The 18,468-nt window shown below is 52.4% G+C and overlaps 1 protein-coding gene across 1 annotated transcript in view; it reads left to right on the top strand.

Annotated features, from left to right (window-relative positions):
• Positions 1–18,468, top strand: part of endou2 (endonuclease, polyU-specific 2) — a 73,882-nt gene that overhangs the window by 11,334 nt on the left and 44,080 nt on the right. Inside the window, exons 3-5 of the mRNA XM_072470870.1 lie at positions 8,357–8,462; positions 10,330–10,451; positions 10,605–10,717. Of these exons, the coding sequence (XP_072326971.1) occupies positions 8,357–8,462; positions 10,330–10,451; positions 10,605–10,717 (341 nt within the window). The remainder of the gene's footprint in view (positions 1–8,356; positions 8,463–10,329; positions 10,452–10,604; positions 10,718–18,468) is intronic.

Genomic DNA, 18,468 nt, shown 5'->3' with positions numbered 1-18,468 from the left:
CTGATTCTACATGTACACACGGAGAGGCTCCTGATTCTCCATGTACACATGGAGAGGTTCCGGATTCTACATATACACATGGAGAGGTTCCTGATTCTACATGTACACATGGAGAGCGTCCTGATTCTCCATGTACACATGGAGAAGTTCCTGAGTTTCCATGTGCACATGAAGAGGTTCCTGATTATACATGTACACACGGAGAGGTTCCTGATTCTACATGTACACACGGAGAGGCTCCTGATTCTCCATGTACACACGGAGCGTTTCCTGATTCTACATGTACACACGGAGAGGTTCCTGATTCTCCATGTACACACGGAGAGGTTCCTGATTCTCCATGTACACACGGAGATGTTCCTGATTCTCCATGTACACAAGGAGACGTTCCTGATTCTCCAAGTGCACTCGGAGAGGTTCCTGATTCTCCATGTATACACGGAGAGGTTCCTGATTCTACATGTACACACGGAGAGGTTCTTGATTCTCCAAGTACACACGGAGAGGTTCCTGAGTCTCCATGTTCACACGGAGAGGTTCCTGAGTCTCCAAGTGCACATGGAGAGGTTCCTGATTCTCCAAGTGCACACGGGGAGGTTCCTGAGTCTCCATGTACACACGGAGAGGTTCCTGATTCTACATGTGCACACGGAGAGGTTCCTGATTCTACATGTACACACGGAGAGATTATTGATTCTACACGTACACACAGAGAGGATCCTGATTCTACATGTGCACACGGAGAGGTTCCTGACTCTACATGTACACACGGAGAGATTATTGATTCTACACGTACACACAGAGAGGATCCTGATTCTACATGTGCACACGGAGAGGTTCCTGATTCTACATGTACACACGGAGAGATTATTGATTCTACATGTAAACACGGAGAGGTTCCTGACTCTCCATGAACACACGGAGAGGTTCCTGATTCTCCATGTACACACGGAGAGGTTCCTGATTCTACATGTAAACACAGAGAGGGTCCTGACTCTCCATGTACACACGGAGAGGTTCCTGATTCTACATGTGCACACGGAGAGGTTCCTGATTCTCCATGTACACACGGAGAGGTTCCTGATTCTCCATGTACACACGGAGAGCTTCCTGATTCTCCATGTACACACGGAGAGGTTCCTGATTCTACATGTACACACGGAGATGTTCCTGATTCTACATGTACACACGGAGAGGTTCCTGATTCTCCATGTACACACGGAGAGGTTCCTGATTTTCCATGTACACACGGAGAGGTTCCTGATTCCCATGTACACACGGAGAGGTTCCTGACTCTCCATGTACACACGGAGAGGTTCCTGATTCTACATGTACACACGGAGAGGTTCCTGACTCTCCATGTACACACGGAGAGGTTCCTGATTCTCCATGTACACACGGAGAGGTTCCTGAGTCTCCATGTACATGCAGAGAGGTTCCTGAGTCTCCATGTACACACGGAGAGGTCCCTGAGTCTCCATGTACATACAGAGAGGTTCCTGAGTCTCCATGTACACACAGAGAGGTTCCTGATTCTCCATGTACATGCAGAGGGGTTCCTGAGTCTCCATGTACACACGGAGAGGTTCCCGAGTCTCCATGGGCATACAGAGAGGTTCCTGAGTCTCCATGTACATACAGAGAGGTTCCTGAGTCTCCATGTACACACGGAGAGGTTCCTGATTCTACATGTGCACACGGAGAGGTTCCTGAGGTTCCATGTGCACATGGAGAGGTTCCTGATTCTACATGTACACACGGTGATGTTCCTGAGTCTCCATGTACACACGGAGAGGTTCCTGATTCTACATGTACACACGGAGAGGTTCCTGATTCTACATGTACACACGGAGAGGTTCCTGATTCTCCATGTACACACGGAGAGGTTCCTGATTCTACCTGTGCACACGGAGAGGATCCTGATTCTCCATGTACACACGGAGAGGTTCCTGATTCTCCATGTACACACGGAGAGGTTCCTGACTCTCCATGTACACATGGAGACGTTCCTGATTCTACATCTACACACGGAGATGTTCCTGAATCTACATGTACACACGGAGAGGTTCCTGATTCTCCATGTACACACGGAGAGGTTCCTGAGTCTCCATGTTCACACACGGAGATGTTCCTGATTCCACAGGTGCACATGGTGAGGTTCCTGAGTTTCCATGTACACACGGAGAGGTTCCTGATTCCCATGTACACACGGAGAGGTTCCTGACTCTCCATGTACACACGGAGAGGTTCCTGATTCTACATGTACACACGGAGAGGTTCCTGATTCTACATGTACACACGGAGAAGTTCCTGACTCTCCATGTACACACGGAGAGGTTCCTGATTCTCCATGTACACACGGAGAGGTTCCTGAGTCTCCATGTACATGCAGAGAGGTTCCTGAGTCTCCATGTACACACGGAGAGGTCCCTGAATCTCCATGTACATACAGAGAGGTTCCTGAGTCTCCATGTACACACAGAGAGGTTCCTGATTCTCCATGTACATGCAGAGGGGTTCCTGAGTCTCCATGTACACACGGAGAGGTTCCCGAGTCTCAATGGACATACAGAGAGGTTCCTGAGTCTCCATGTACATACAGAGAGGTTCCTGAGTCTCCATGTACACACGGAGAGGTTCCTGATTCTACATGTACACAGGGAGAGGTTCCTGAGGTTCCATGTGCACATGGAGAGGTTCCTGATTCTACATGTACACACGGTGATGTTCCTGAGTCTCCATGTACACACGGAGAGGTTCCTGATTCTACATGTACACACGGAGAGGTTCCTGATTCTACATGTACACACGGAGAGGTTCCTGATTCTCCATGTACACACGGAGAGGTTCCTGATTCTACCTGTGCACACGGAGAGGATCCTGATTCTCCATGTACACACGGAGAGGTTCCTGATTCTACATGTACACACGGAGATGTTCCTGATTCTACATGTACACACGGAGAGGTTCCTGATTCTCCATGTACACACGGAGAGCTTCCTGAGTCTCCATGTTCACACGGAGAGGTTCCTGAGTCTCCATGTACACACGGAGAGGTTCCTGATTCTCCATGTGCACATGGAGAGGTTCCTGATTCTACATGTGCACACGGAGAGGTTCCTGATTCTCCATGTACACACGGAGAGGTTCCTGATTCTACATGTACACACGGAGAGGTTCCTGAGGTTCCATGTGCACATGGAGAGCTTCCTGATTCTCCATGTACACACGGAGAGGTTCCTGATTCTACATGAACACACGGAGAGGTTCCTGAGGTTCCATGTACACACGGAGAGGTTCTTGATTCTACATGTACACACGGAGAAATTCCTGAGGTTCCATGTGCACACGGAGAGGTTCCTGATTCTACATGTGCACACGGAGAGGTTCCTGATTCTACATGTACACACGGAGAAATTCCTGAGGTTCCATGTGCACACGGAGAGGTTCCTGATTCTACATGTGCACACGGAGAGGTTCCTGATTCTACATGTGCACACGGAGAGCTTCCTGATGCTCCATGTACACACGGAGAGGTTCCTGATTCTACATGTACACACGGAGAGGTTCCTGAGGTTCCATGTGCACACGGAGAGGTTCCTGATTCTACATGTACACACGGAGAGGTTCCTGATTCTCCATGTACACACGGAGAGGTTCCTGATTCTACATGTACACACGGAGAGGTTCCTGAGGTTCCATGTGCACACGGAGAGGTTCCTGATTCTACATGTACACACGGAGAGGTTACTGATTCTACATGTACACACGGAGAGGTTCCTGATTCTACATGTGGACACGGAGAGGTTCCTGATTCTCCATGTACACACGGAGCGTTTCCTGATTCTACATGTACACACGGAGAGGTTCCTGATTCTACATGTGGACACGGAGAGGTTCCTGATTCTACATGTACACACGGAGAGGTTCCTGATTCTCCATGTACATACAGATGTGCACACGGAGAGGTTCCTGTTCCTACATGTACACACGGAGAGGTTCCTGAGTCTCCATGTACACACGGAGAGGTTCCTGGGACAAAATTCTCTGGTATCGGCGCGATGTCCGGCGACTGGCGCCCAAAACGGCGCAAATCAGACGGGCATCGCGCCGCCCCAAAGGTGCAGAATGCTCCGCATCTTGGGGGGCCGAGCCCCAACCTTAAGGGGCTAGGCCCGCGCCGGACGAATTTCCGCCCCGCCAGCTGGCGGAAACGGCCTTTGGTGCCCCGCCAGCTGGCACGGAAATGACATCTCCGGGCGGCGCATGCGCGGAAGCGTTAGCGGCCGCTGACGGCATTCCTGAGCATGCGCTGTGGAGGGAGTCTCTTCTGCGTCCGCCATGGTGGAGACCGTGGCGGAGGTGGAAGGGAAAGAGTGCCCCCACGGCACAGGCCCGCCCGCGGATCGGTGGGCCCAGATCGCGGGCCAGGCCACCGTGGGGGCAACCCCCGGGGCCAGATCGCCCTGCGCCCCCCCCCCAGGACCCCGGAGCCCGCCCGCGTCGCCTTGTCCCGACGTAAGCTAGGTGGTTTAATCTACGCCGGTGGGACAGGCATTTTAGCAGCGGGACTTCGGCCCATTCGGGCCGGAGAATCACCGGGGGGGGGCCGCCAACCGGCGCGGCACGATTCCCGCCCCCGCCGAATCTCCGGTGCCGGAGAATTCGGCAACCGGCGGGGGCGGGATTCACGCCAGCCCCCCGGCGATTCTTCGACCCGGCGGGGGGTCAGAGAATCTCGCCCCTGATTCTACATGTACACATGGAGACGTTCCTAATTCTCCATGTACACACGGAGAGGTTCCTGATTCTACATGTGCACACGGAGAGGTTCCTGATTCTACATGTACACACAGAAAGGTTCCTGATTCTATATGTACACATGGAGACATTCCTGATTCTCCATGTACACATGGAGAGGTTCCTGATTCTCCATATACATACAGAGAGGTTCCTGATTTTCCATGTACACACGGAGAGGTTCCTGATTCTCATGTAAATACAGAGAGATTCCTGATTCTCCATGTACACACAGAGAGGTTCCTGAGTCTCCATGTACTTACAGAGAGGTTCCTGATTCTCCATGTACACATGGAGAGGTCTCTGATTCTCCATGGACATACAGAGAGGTTCCTGAGTCTCCATGTACACACGGAGAGGTTCCTGATTCTCCATGTACATGCAGAGAGGTTCCTGAGTCTCCATGTACACACGGAGAGGTTCCTGAGTCTCCATGTACATACAGAGAGGTTCCTGAGTCTCCATGTACACACGGAGAGGTTCCTGATTCTCCATGTACATGCAGAGAGGTTCATGAGTCTCCATGTGCACACGGAGAGGTTCCCGAGTCTCCATGTACATACAGAGAGGTTCCTGAGTCTCCATGGACATACAGAGAGGTTCCTGAGTCTCCATGTACATACAGAGAGGTTCCTGAGTCTCCATGTACACACGGAGAGGTTCCTGATTCTCCATGTACATGCAGAGAGGTTCCTGAGTCTCCATGTACACACAGAGAGGTTCCCGAGTCTCCATGGACATACAGAGAGGTTCCTGAGTGTCCATGTACATACAGAGAGGTTCCTGATTCTCCATGTACATGCAGAGAGGTTCCTGAGTCTCCATGTACACATGGAGATGTTCCCGAATCTCCATGTACACACGGAGAGGTTCCTGATTCTCCATGTACATACAGAGAGGTTCCTGAGTCTCCATGTACACACGGAGAGGTTCCTGATTCTCCATGTACATGCAGAGAGGTTCCTGAGTCTCCATGTACACATGGAAAGGTTCCTGAGTCTCCATGTACATATGGAGAGGTTCCCGAATTTCCATGTACACACGGAGAGGTTCCTGATTCTACATGTACATACAGAGAAGTTCCTGATTCTCCACATACACACGGAGAGATTCCTGTTTCTACATGTACATACAGAGAGGTTCTTTAGTCTCCATGTACACACGGAGAGGTTCCTGATTCTACATGTACACACAGAGAAGTTCCTGATTCTCCACGTACACACGGAGAGGTTCCTGTTTCTACATGTACATACAGAGAGATTCCTGATTCTCCATGTACATACAGAGAGCTTCCTGATTCTCTATGTACACACGGAGAGCTTCCTGATTCTCTATGTACAAATGAAGAGGTTCCTGAGTCTCCATGTACACACAGAGAGCTTCCTGAGTCTCCATGTACACAAGGAGAGGTTCCTGAATCTCCATGTACACACGGAGAGCTTCCTGAGTCTCCATGTACACATGGAGAGGTTCCTGATGCTCCATGTACACACGGAGAGCTTCCTGAGTCTCCATGTACACATGGAGAGGTTCCTGATGTTCCATGTACACCTGGAGATTTTCCTGATTCTCCATTGTTATGAGCCAGGGTTTAGAGAACCCCAAAGTGTATCATGGAGTTCACCTGACCCACAACTTTTAATAGATTGCGGTATGGGGAGCTCACGGCCCACTCTACAGGTGTGGTACAGCAGAAATGGAAAAGTTCTTTTTCTAAAGCAAAACAATGTTTATTCTATGAACTCAAGTTAACCGTTTTGAAACATACAGTGAACATCTTAGCAACCAGTAAATCAAATACGCCCCCCTAAGAATACAACATTAATTAACCTGTATGCTGTACCTTTTCACCCAAAAGACTTAACAAACGTTTAAACATAAGCACATCAGAGTTTACAGTCACTACTGAAAACATTTATAATTCTTCTGAATTCACCAAATGATCCAGAGATAGTCTTTGGATGGCAGAGACAGCCCTTTGTTTTAACTCCAGATGCAGCTCACTGAGAAACACAGACACCACCCAAGCTTTTTCTCAAAACTGAAGCTAAAAAGCAGAAGTGGAGCTCAGCTCCACCCACACTCTGACATCACTGCAGTAACATGAGCAGCTCCATTTCTTAAAGGTACATTTCTTAAACACCCATTTCTTAAAGGTACTCTCACATGACACCATGTACACATGGAGAGGTTCCTAATTCTCCATGTACACACAGAGGTTCCTGATTCTCCATGTACACATGGAGAGGTTCCTGATTCTCCATGTACACATGGAGAGGTTCCTGAGTCTCCATGTACACACAGAGGTTCCTGATTCTCCATGTACACATGGAGAGGTTCCTGATTCTACATGTACACACGGAGAGGTTCCTGAGTCTCCATGTACACACACAGGTTCCTGATTCTCCATGTGCACACGGAGAGGTTCCTGATTCTCCATGTACACATGGAGAGGTTCCTGATTCTACATGTACACACGGAGACGTTCCTGAGTCTCCATGTACACACACAGGTTCCTGATTCTCCATGTGCATACGGAGAGGTTCCTGATTCTCCATGTACACATGGAGAGGTTCCTGATTCTACATGTACACACGGAGAGGTTCCTGAGTCTACATGTGCACACGGAGAGCTTCCTGCCTGGGTTCTTCAGCACATTCTGTTTTCCAAACTCTCTCTGGTGCAAGTTGTCTTGGATTCACAAACCTTCAGCCCAGATCCAGTCAGTTTGACCCGTGTGCCGTTGCAGGTGTGGGCACTAGATAGATGTTTGGATACTAGGGGGATAGAGGAATATGGAGATAATGTGGAAGATTAAATCAAGGCAGCAGACAAGCCATGATCAAATTGATTGAGGAAGCAGGCTTGAAGGATCGAACGGCCTACTCTTGCTCTTATAATGTTCTCACATCCAGTGGTAGGTCCCTGTAGATGCCAGTTATGGTGTTGATGTAGGTGCCAGTGTTGGGGCAACTGATAATGTCAGTGCTGTTTACTAGACCTGTTTGCTAACATCAATGGAAATGCCAGTTAGTGTTTCTCTTTGATGAGCTTGAATCTAAGCACTTCTCTCTTCTTTTTCTGAACTCATTTATCTTTCCGTCTAACTCCATTTTCTCAATAGTACAGTGATCAGTTCCTCTCCAAACTTCTTTTATTCTTCCTTTCCTGAAAATTCCCCACCCCTCCCTCTCCCTCATACCCATCCCAACCTCAACCTCCTCCCCCTTCCGACCCTCTCCCTCCTCCCTTGACCCAACCGCTCCCTCCTCCATCACTGGAATAATGAAGTGGATAATGAGAAAATCCCTGCTCACACACAGCATTAATAAAACGGGGCTGCTTTACCACAAGGGGCTACAGAAAGAGAGACTGGAACTTTTAGGGATTGGAGAAGGATTGAACAGGATGAATATCAGCGATATTCAGACCGAGCGGGGAAACAGGATTAGAATGGACAGCTCCGGTCAAACAACTAGCACGAACACAATGGGATGATTGGCCTTCTGCTGTGTCATAATTTTGATGATATTCTCTTTATTATTGTTACCCACAGGATCGGGCTGGACAAATATTAACAAACGCAGATGTCACTGACGGAGCAGGGCTCCCATTGTTCCTTTTTGTGAATGAAGAATTTTTCAAAAAAAAAACTTTTTCAGGTACAGTACGAGCCCCACCCCATCAAACCCCATATCCCAAGCATGACAGAATTAGCAGCACAATCTCACACAACAATTCACTCCTGTGAGAGAGAGAGTTAGAGACGCAGGATTGGATTTCCCAGTTTGGATTACAATCCCAATGGTGGTATCATTTCTGGGTGATGAACCCTCATGTGGGGATGGCAGGATTTCACGTGCTTTTGGCAACACGGTCAATTAACAGCAGATCTGGGAAGGAGCTGACTGACTATGGCTGGCATGTGGGAACAACTCGACTAAGCGCGTTATTTTGAGACAAAGGGATTTCCCATGCTTGCTAGTTTTGGCAGGCTCTGCCAAAATGGTCATGGTACGCTTCTTGAAGAAGGCTCTTGGCAGCGGCAGCCTGGGTCGGCTGTGTGCCAACCTTTTTCATCCTTCAGTTTGCTATGATGAGTAACATTTGGATTTAAAGTTATGCTTCTTGTTTTCTGAGCTGGACCCATCACAACATTCCCGAGAGGCTTAAATAATTAATTATTTTTCTTATCTTATGAATTCAGAGGCAACGTGGTGGAGTTACGACTGGGGAATTGGGTTTCAGCAATGTGCTTCTGACACTGAATTAGGAAAAGGGTTCCCAGGAATAGCTGCAGCCTGGAACTTTAAACGATTTAGCTCACCCTTTGAGACTCTGAAGCTCCACTTGCAAGGGAGATTCAATGGAATTTTCTGCTGCACTAAAAATCTCTGCCTTTTCTCTGGAGCTTTTTTTGGAGATTGTTCCTCCACCCCTTCTGCTTCTTTTGGGAGATCCTTTCAGGCACAAAAGCTATGTTGAAGTTTTTCTTAGTCTTCAGATTGCTTCAGCATTTTAGTGAAGTTGAGGGATTTTGATCTCTTGCTGCCACCATGTTGGGAGGATATTGGTTACAGAAATGTGTCTCTTAAAGAAGTCTTCATGGTCTTCAGTTGGTTAACTGTAAGTCTTTATTAACAAGTAGAACTATTTACACGTGTACAGTAAAGGGTACAGGCTAGGACCTATCTCTTTGCTTCCCAATCTCTGCTCAACAGAACACTAACCCCTGGGTCTGGGTCATGTCTCCTCTCATATCAGTGTGTGGGCGGTACTGTACTGAGTTCCACATTAACCTTGTATATACAAGACCCTTACACTACGCTGAGTACAGAGCATCCAATTCCCACGCCAGCCTTTGACACTTACTGGCTTACCCTCATCAAACTGGCTTAGTTTGCTGCAGGGTTCTTGTGAAAATACTTTTTATTTACTGGAATCAGCCCTTTAACCAACACTCCACTCCAGTGGCAGCCCTGAACCTGACTCTCTGCACAATCTTCCAGTGCTGCCGGAGTCAATGGACTTCGGAATGTCGCAACGGGGCTGTAACATTCGGCCCTCAATGTGTGCGAACCTCTGTCACTCTTTAAATTAAATTGCTGACTTACCCTGTATTGCCCGCTGATGCACGATCGATTACACAGCGACGAGAGTTGAATGCAATCGAGGCTTTATTACACTAAGATGTGTGGCCTCCTACAGCAGCTGGCAAAATGGCTGCTGTACGAGGAGCACACATATTTATACTCCGCCTACTGGGCGGAGCCAGCAGGCAGGGAACTACCCCCGTACCTGTAGTACAGGGGCCTTACCACAAAGCACCTAATATATACATCAGTGGTGACTACCACACCCGCACACTCCCCCTCTCCCTCTATCCAGCCCCCTCCCCCCCCTCCCCACAACTGATATCAGTACCCTTTTCATACTGAACGTCCGGTCTCTGAGTGGAACATTCACCCAGACCCACTCCAGTTGACACAAAGCACAGATTAAATCAGACAGATGTGTGATTTCTTCCAGCCTTCATCTCGCTATTGGATAATTATGAATCTGACACGAGGCAGCCAGAGATCATTACCCCTGAGGAGGAGCGGGAGATCCACACCTTTCTGGACGCTGTCATGGAGACGCCAGTGCTGCAGGTACCATCACCTTTTGAGGCTGGCATTGATACACATGGGGGATGTATGTGAGTGGGATTGAAGTAAATGGTGTGATGGTGGGTCAATATACCAGAAAGAATTGGATCTCTCGGCCCATTCGAGCTCCTAACTTTTCTTCCTGTTTCTTGTCAGATTGCTCACAGGTACTTAGTGGAGATGGGCAGGGCTAAAGTGAACGAGGAGGAATTCAAACAGCAGCTGTATGACATATGGTTCAGTCTGTACGCTCGCAAAGGTTCCAGTCAGTAAGTGATCTCAGAAACAATTCAGAATCAAAGAGGGCTTGTGTGGGTATGTAGGCTGGTTTGTGGCTATGTGAGCATATGGGCTGTCCTGTCGGTGTGTGTGTGTGCTGGCGTGTAGGTGTGTGTGTGGGTGTGTGCTGGCGTGTAGGTGTGTGTGCTGGCCTGTAGGTGTGTGTGTGTGCTGGCCTGTAGGTGTGTGTGTGTGCTGGCCTGTAGGTGTGTGTGTGTGTGTGCTGGCCTGTAGGTGTGTGTGTGTGTGTGTGCTGGCCTGTAGGTGTGTGTGTGTGTGTGCTGGCCTGTAGGTGAGTGTGGGTGGGTGTGTGCTGGCCAGTAAGTGTGTGTGCTGGCCTGTAGGTGTGTGTGTGTGCTGGCCTGTAGGTGTGTGTGTGTGCTGGCCTGTAGGTGTGTGTGTGTGTGTGCTGGCCTGTATGTGTGTGTGTGTGTGTGTGTGTGCTGGCCTGTAGGTGTGTGTGCTGGCCAGTAGGTGTGTGTGTTTGCTGGCCTGTAGGTGTGTGTGTGTGTGTGTGTTGGCCTGTAGGTGTGTGTGTGTGTGTGTGCTGGCCAGTAGGTGTGTGTGTGCTGGCCTGTAGGTGTGTGTGTGTGTGTGCTGGCCTGTATGTGTGTGTGTGTGTGTGCTGGCCTGTAGGTGAGTGTGTGTGTGCTGGCCTGTGGGTGAGTGTGGGTGGGTGTGTGCTGGCCAGTAGGTGTGTGTGTGTGCTGGCCTGTAGGTGTGTGTGAGCATAGGGGCTGTCCTGTCGGTGTGTGTGTGTGTGCTGGCCTGTAGGCGTGTGTGTGTGTGTGCTGGCCTGTAGGTGTGTGTGTGTGTGTGTGTGTGTGCTGGCCTGTAGGTGTGTGTGGGTGGGTGTGTGCTGGCCAGTAGGTGTGTGTGCTGGCCTGTATGTGTGTGTGTGTGCTGGCCTGTAGGTGTGTGTGTGTGCTGGGCTGTAGGTGTGTGTGTGTGCTGGCCTGTAGATGTGTGTGTGTGTGTGCTGGCCTGTAGGTGTGTGTGTGTGTGTGTGTGTGCTGGCCAGTAGGTGTGTGTGTGTGCTGGCCTGTAGGTGTGTGTGTGTGTGTTGGCCTGTAGGTGTGTGTGTGTGCTGGCCAGTAGGTGTGTGTGTGTGCTGGCCTGTAGGTGTGTGTGTGTGTGTGTGTGTGCTGGCCTGTATGTGTGTGCGTGTGTGTGTGTGCTGGCCTGTAGGTGAGTGTGTGTGTGCTGGCCTGTAGGTGAGTGTGGGTGGGTGTGTGCTGGCCAGTAGGTGTGTGTGTGTGTGTGCTGGCCTGTAGGTGTGTGTGTGTGTGTGCTGGCCTGTAGGTGAGTGTGGGTGTGTGTGTGCTGGCCAGTAGGTGTGTGTGTGTGCTGGCCTGTAGGTGTGTGTGAGCATAGGGGCTGTCCTGTTGGTGTGTGTGTGTGTGCTGGCCTGTAGGTGTGTGTGTGTGTGTGTGCGCTGGCCTGTAGGTGTGTGTGTGTGTGTGTGCTGGCCTGTAGGTGCGTGTGTATGTGTGCTGGCCTGTAGGTGAGTGTGGGTGGGTGTGTGCTGGCCAGTAGGTGTGTGTGCTGGCCTGTAGGTGTGTGTGTGTGCTGGCCTGTAGGTGTGTGTGTGTGCTGGCCTGTAGATGTGTGTGTGCTGACCTGTAGGTGTGTGTGTGTGTGTGTGTGCTGGCCAGTAGGTGTGTGTGTGTGCTGGCCTGTAGGTGTGTGTGTGTGTTGGCCTGTAGGTGTGTGTGTATGTGTGTGCTGGCCAGTAGGTGTGTGTGTGTGCTGGCCTGTAGGTGTGTGTGTGTGTGCTGGCCTGTATGTGTGTGTGTGTGTGTGCTGGCCTGTAGGTGAGTGTGTGTGTGCTGGCCTGTAGGTGAGTGTGGGTGGGTGTGTGCTGGCCAGTAGGTGTGTGTGTGTGCTGGCCTGTAGGTGTGTGTGTGTGTGTGTGCTGGCCTGTAGGTGTGTGTGGGTGTGTGTGTGCTGGCCAGTAGGTGTGGGTGTGTGCTGGCCTGTAGGGGTGTGTGTGTGCTGGCCTGTAGGTGTGTGTGTGTGCTGGCCTGTAGGTGAGTGTGTGTGTGCTGGCCTGTAGGTGAGTGTGGGTGGGTGTGTGCTGGCCAGTAGGTGTGTGTGTGTGCTGGCCTGTAGGTGTGTGTGTGTGTGTGTTGGCCTGTAGGTGTGTGTGTGTGTGTGTGTGTGCTGGCCAGTAGGTGTGTGTGTGTGCTGGCCTGTAGGTGTGTGTGTGTGTGTGCTGGCCTGTAGGTGTGTGTGTGTGCTGGCCTGTAGGTGTGTGTGTGTGTGTGCTGGCCTGTAGGTGAGTGTGTGTGTGCTGGCCAGTAGGTGAGTGTGGGTGGGTGTTTGTGCGGGACGGTAGGTGTGTGTGGGTGGGTGTTTGTGCGGGAAGGTAGGTGTGCGTGGGTGGATGCTTGTGCGGGTCAGTAGGTGTGCGTGGTGGGTGTTTGTGCGGGACGGTCGTGTGTGTGGGTGGGTGTTTGTGCGGGACGGTAGGTGTGTGTGTGTGGGTGTTTGTGCGGGACGGTAGGTGTGTGTGTGTGGGTGTTTGTGCGGGACGGTAGGTGTGTGTGTGTGGGTATTTGTGCGGGAAGGTAGGTGTGCGTGGGTGGATGCTTGTGCGGGTCAGTAGGTGTGCGTGGTGGGTGTTTGTGCGGGACGGTCGTGTGTGTGGGTGGGTGTTTGTGCGGGACGGTAGGTGTGTGTGTGTGGGTGTTTGTGCGGGACGGTAGGTGTGTGTGGGTGGGTGTTTGTGCAGGTCAGTAGGTGTGCGTGGTGGGTGTTTGTGCGGGACGGTCGGTGTGTGTGTGTGGGTGTTTGTGCGGGACGGTAGGTGTGTGTGGGTGGGTGTTTGTGCGGGACGGTCGGTGTGTGTGTGTGGGTGTTTGTGCGGGACGGTAGGTGTGTGTGTGGGTGTTTGTCTGGGACAGTAGGTGTGTGTGGGTGGGTGTTTGTGCGGGACGGTAGGTGTGTGTGGGTGTGTGTTTGTGCGGGACGGTAGGTGTGTGTGGGTGTTTGTGCGGGATGGTAGGTGTGTGTGTGGGTGTTTGTCTGAGACAGTAGGTGTGTGTGGGTGGGTGTTTGTGCGGGACGGTAGGTGTGTGTGGGTGGGTGGTTGTGCGGGACGGTAGGTGTGTGTGGGTGGGTGTTTGTGCGGGACGGTAGGTGTGTGTGTGTGGGTGTTTGTGCGGGACGGTAGGAGTGCATGTGTGGGTGTTTGTGCGGGACGGGAGGTGTGTGTGGGTGGGTGTTTGTGCGGGTTGGTAGGTGTGTGTGGGTGGGTGTTTGTGCGGGTCAGTAGCTGTGTATGGGTGGGTGTTTGTGCGGGACGGTAGGTGTGTGTGGTGAGTGTTTGTGCGGGACGGTAGGTGTGTGTGGGTTGGTGTTTGTGCGGGTTAGTAGGTGTGTGTGGGTGGGTGTTTGAGCGGGACGGTAGGTGTGTGTGGGTGGGTGTTTGAGCGGGACGGTAGGTGTGTGTGGGTGGGTGTTTGTGCGGGACGATAGGTGTGTGTGGGTGGGTGTTTGTGCGGGACGGTAGGTGTGTGTGGGTGGGTGTTTGTGCGGGACGGTAGGTGTGTGTGGGTGTTTGTCTGGGACAGTAGGTGTGTGTGTGTGGGTGGGTGTTTCTGCGGGTCAAAAGGTGTGTGTGTGTGGGTGTTTGTGCGGGACGGTAGGTGTGTGTGGGTGGGTGTTTGTGCGGGACGGTAGGTGTGTGTGGGTGGGTGTTTGTGCGGGTCAGTAGCTGTGTGTGGGTGGGTGTTTGTGCGGGATGGTAGGTGTGTGTGGGTGGGTGTTTGTGCGGGTCGGTAGGTGTATGTGGGTGGGTGTTTGTGCGGGTCAGTAGGTGTGTGTGGGTGGGTGTTTTTGCGGGTCAGTAGGTGTGTGTGGGTGGGTGTTTGTGCGGGACGGTAGGTGTGTGTGTGTGGGTGTTTGTCTGGGACAGTAGGTGTGTGTGTGTGGGTGTTTGTGCGGGACGGTAGGTGTGTGTGGGTGGGTGTTTGTGCGGGACGGTAGGTGTGTGTGGGTGGGTGATTGTGCGGGTCAGTAGGTGTGTGTGGGTGGGTGTTTGTCTGGGACAGTAGGTGTGTGTGGGTGGGTGTTGTGCGGGACGGTAGGTGTGTGTGGGTGGGTGTTTGTGCGGGACGGTAGGTGTGTGTGGGTGGGTGTTGTGCGGGACGGTAGGTGTGTGTGGGTGGGTGTTTGTGCGGGACGGTAGGTGTGTGTGGGTGGGTGTTTGTGCGGGACGGTAGGTGTGTGTGGGTGGGTGTTTGTGCGGGACGGTAGGTGTGTGTGGGTGGGTGTTTGAGCGGGACGGTAGGTGTGTGTGGTGAGTGTTTGTGCAGGACGGTAGGTGTGTGTGGGTGGGTGTTTGTGCGGGTTAGTAGGTGTGTGTGGGTGGGTGTTTGTGCGGGACGGTAGGTGTGTGTGGGTGTGAGGTTGTGCGGGTCGGTAGGTGTGTGTGGGTGTTTGTGCGGGACGGTAGGTGTGTGTGTGTGGGTGTTTGTCTGGGACAGTAGGTGTGTGTGTGTGGGTGGGTGTTTCTGCGGGTCAAAAGGTGTGTGTGTGTGGGTGTTTGTGCGGGACGGTAGGTGTGTGTGTGTGGGGGTTTGTGCGGGACGGTAGGTGTGTGTGGGTGGGTGTTTGTGCGGGTCAGTAGCTGTGTGTGGGTGGGTGTTTGTGCGGGATGGTAGGTGTGTGTGGGTGGGTGTTTGTGCGGGTCGGTAGGTGTATGTGGGTGGGTGTTTGTGCGGGTCAGTAGGTGTGTGTGGGTGGGTGTTTGTGCGGGACGGTAGTTGTGTGTGTGTGGGTGTTTGTCTGGGACAGTAGGTGTGTGTGGGTGTTTGTGCGGGACGGTAGGTGTGTGTGGGTGGGTGTTTGTGCGGGACGGTAGGAGTGTGTGGGTGGGTGTTTGTGCGGGACGGTAGGTGTGTGTGGGTGGGTGTTTGTGCGGGACGGTAGGTGTGTGTGGGTGGGTGTTTGTGCGGGTCAGTAGGTGTGTGTGGGTGGGTGTTTGTGGGGGACGGTAGGTGTGTGTGGGTGGGTGTTTGTCTGGGACAGTCGGTGTGTGTGGGTGGGTGTTGTGCGGGACGGTAGGTGTGTGTGGGTGGGTGTTTGTGCGGGACGGTAGGTGTGTGTGGGTTGGTGTTTGTGCGGGATGGTAGGTGTGTGTGTGTGGGTGTTTGTGCGGGACGGTAGGTGTGGGTGGGTGGGTGTTTGTGCGGGACGGTAGGTGTGTGTGGGTGGGTGTTTGTGCGGGTCAGTAGCTGTGTGTGGGTGGGTGTTTGTGCGGGACGGTAGGTGTGTGTGGGTGGGTGTTTGTGCGGGACGGTAGGTGTGTGTGGGTGGGTGTTTGTGCGGGACGGTAGGTGTGTGTGTGTGGATGTTTGTGCGGGACAGTAGGTGTGTGTGGGTGGGTGTTTGTGCGGGTCAGTAGGTGTGTGTGTGTGGATGTTTGTGCGGGACGGTAGGTGTGTGTGGGTGGGTGTTTGTGCGGGTCAGTAGGTGTGTGTGTGTGGATGTTTGTGCGGGACGGTAGGTGTGTGTGTGTGGATGCTGTGCGGGACAGTAGGTGTGTGTGTGGGTGTTTGTGCGGGTCAGTAGGTGTGTGTGGGTGGGTGTTTGTGCGGGTCAGTAGGTGTGCGTGGTGGGTGTTTGTGCGGGACGGTAGGTGTGTGTGTGTGGATGTTTGTGCGGGACGGTAGGTGTGTGTGGGTGGGTGTTTGTTGGGGACGGTAGGTGTGTGTGGGTGGGTGTTTGTGCGGGACGGTAGGTGTGTGTGGGTGTGTGTTTGTGCGGGACGGTAGGTGTGTGTGGGTGGGTGTTTGTGGGGGACGGTTGGTGTGTGTGGGTGGGTGTTTGTGGGGGATGGTAGGTGTGTGTGGGTGGGTGTTTGTGGGGGACGGTAGGTGTGTGTGGGTGGGTGTTTGTGGGGGATGGAAGGTGTGTGTGGGTGGGTGTTTGTGGGGGACGGTAGGTGTGTGTGGGTGGGTGTTTGTGGGGGACGGTAGGTGTGTGTGGGTGGGTGTTTGTGGGGGACGGTAGGTGTGTGTGGGTGGGTGTTTGTGGGGGACGGTAGGTGTGTGTGGGTGGGTGTTTGTGGGGGACGGTAGGTGTGTGTGGGTGGGTGTTTGTGGGGGACGGTAGGTGTGCGTGGGTTGGTGCTTGTGCGGGTCAGTAGGTATGCGTGGTGGGTGTTTGTGCAGGACGGTCGGTGTGTGTGGGTGGGTGTTTGTGCGGGACGGTAGGTGTGTGTGTGTGGGTGTTTGTGCGGGTCAGTAGGTGTGTGTGTGTGGATGTTTGTGCATGACGGTAGGTGTGTGTGTGTGGGTGTTTGTGCGGGACGGTAGGTGTGTGTGGGTGGGTGTTTGTGCGGGTCAGTAGCTGTGTGTGGGTGGGTGTTTGTGCGGGATGGTAGGTGTGTGTGGGTGGGTGTTTGTGCGGGTCGGTAGGTGTATGTGGGTGGGTGTTTGTGCGGGTCAGTAGTTGTGTGTGGGTGGGTGTTTGTGCGGGTCAGTAGGTGTGTGTGGGTGGGTGTTTGTCTGGGACAGGAGGTGTGTGTGTGTGGGTGTTTGTCCGGGACGGTAGGTGTGTGTGGGTGGGTGTTTGTGCGGGACGGTAGGTGTGTGTGGGTGGGTGTTTGTGCGGGACGGGAGGTGTGTGTGGGTGGGTGTTTGTGCGGGACGGTAGGTGTGTGTGGGTGGGTGTTTGTGCGGGACGGTAGGTGTGTGTGGGTGGGTGTTTGTGCGGGACGGTAGGTGTGTGTGGGTGGGTGTTTGTGCGGGACGGCACCTGTGTATGGGTTGGTGTTTGTGCGGGACGGTAGGTGTGTGTGGGTGGGTGTTTGTGCGGGACGGTAGGTGTGTGTGGGTGGGTGTTTGTGCGGGACGGTAGGTGTGTGTGTAACCAGCGACTCCGTCAGGACCTGTTGTTTTCCAAGGGTTCACTTTGAAGTAGACTGATCTGACTTCGGAAGCTGTGACGGTCGGTATGCTTGTGTCCGAGGTTACTGGGGCAGTTGACAACGGTTTGTTCGTTTCCTGCTCAAAGCGAGTATAGAATGCATTTACTTTAATAAACGTTTTATTGAGGTATTTATGGTTTTATAACAGTAACAGAAGAAACAATGTACATACTAATATAAACATAATGTAAAAGCCGTCTCCCTCCCGCACAGATCCCACCTTTACTAACTCCCTCCTCTGAACTACCCTGAACCCCCCCCCCCCTTTCTGCTGACAGTTAATTTTCCCCAACAAGTCGATGAACGGTTCCCACCTCCGGGTGAACCCTAACATTGACCCTCTCAAGGCGAACTTGATTTTCTCCAAACAGAGAAAGCTAGCCATGTCAGATGCCAGGTCTCCGACTTTGGGTGCTTTGAGTCCCTCCAAGCTAATAATATCCGTCTCCGGGCTACCAGGATAACGTCTGCCTCTTTCTCCTCCTGGATTCCCGGGTCTTCCGACACCCTGAAAATCGCCACCTCTGGACTTGGTGCTGTCGTGTTATCCACCCTGGGGTAACACGGACTGCAACGAGATGCAGATGAACGGTAACGCAGACACCAAACGTAGGCGTTGGTTCAATACGACTTATTGAACTTCTGTAACAATGCACACAGCTGTCTGTGGGTTGACTCTCTACTACTCTAAGTATACTAACTCTAACTAACTGAACCAGGCTAGCTCTAATCCACGTGTAGAAGGTGCTGACTAGTATGTACACCCTGACTGTCACTACACTTGTCACCAGTGGAAAGAGGCGG

This window comes from Scyliorhinus torazame, chromosome 13 (assembly GCF_047496885.1).
Source record: "Scyliorhinus torazame isolate Kashiwa2021f chromosome 13, sScyTor2.1, whole genome shotgun sequence".
In the NCBI taxonomy this organism is placed as follows: domain Eukaryota; kingdom Metazoa; phylum Chordata; class Chondrichthyes; order Carcharhiniformes; family Scyliorhinidae; genus Scyliorhinus; species Scyliorhinus torazame.
Note: the sequence above shows the minus strand (reverse complement) of the source record. Positions and strands in the feature narration are given on the sequence as shown.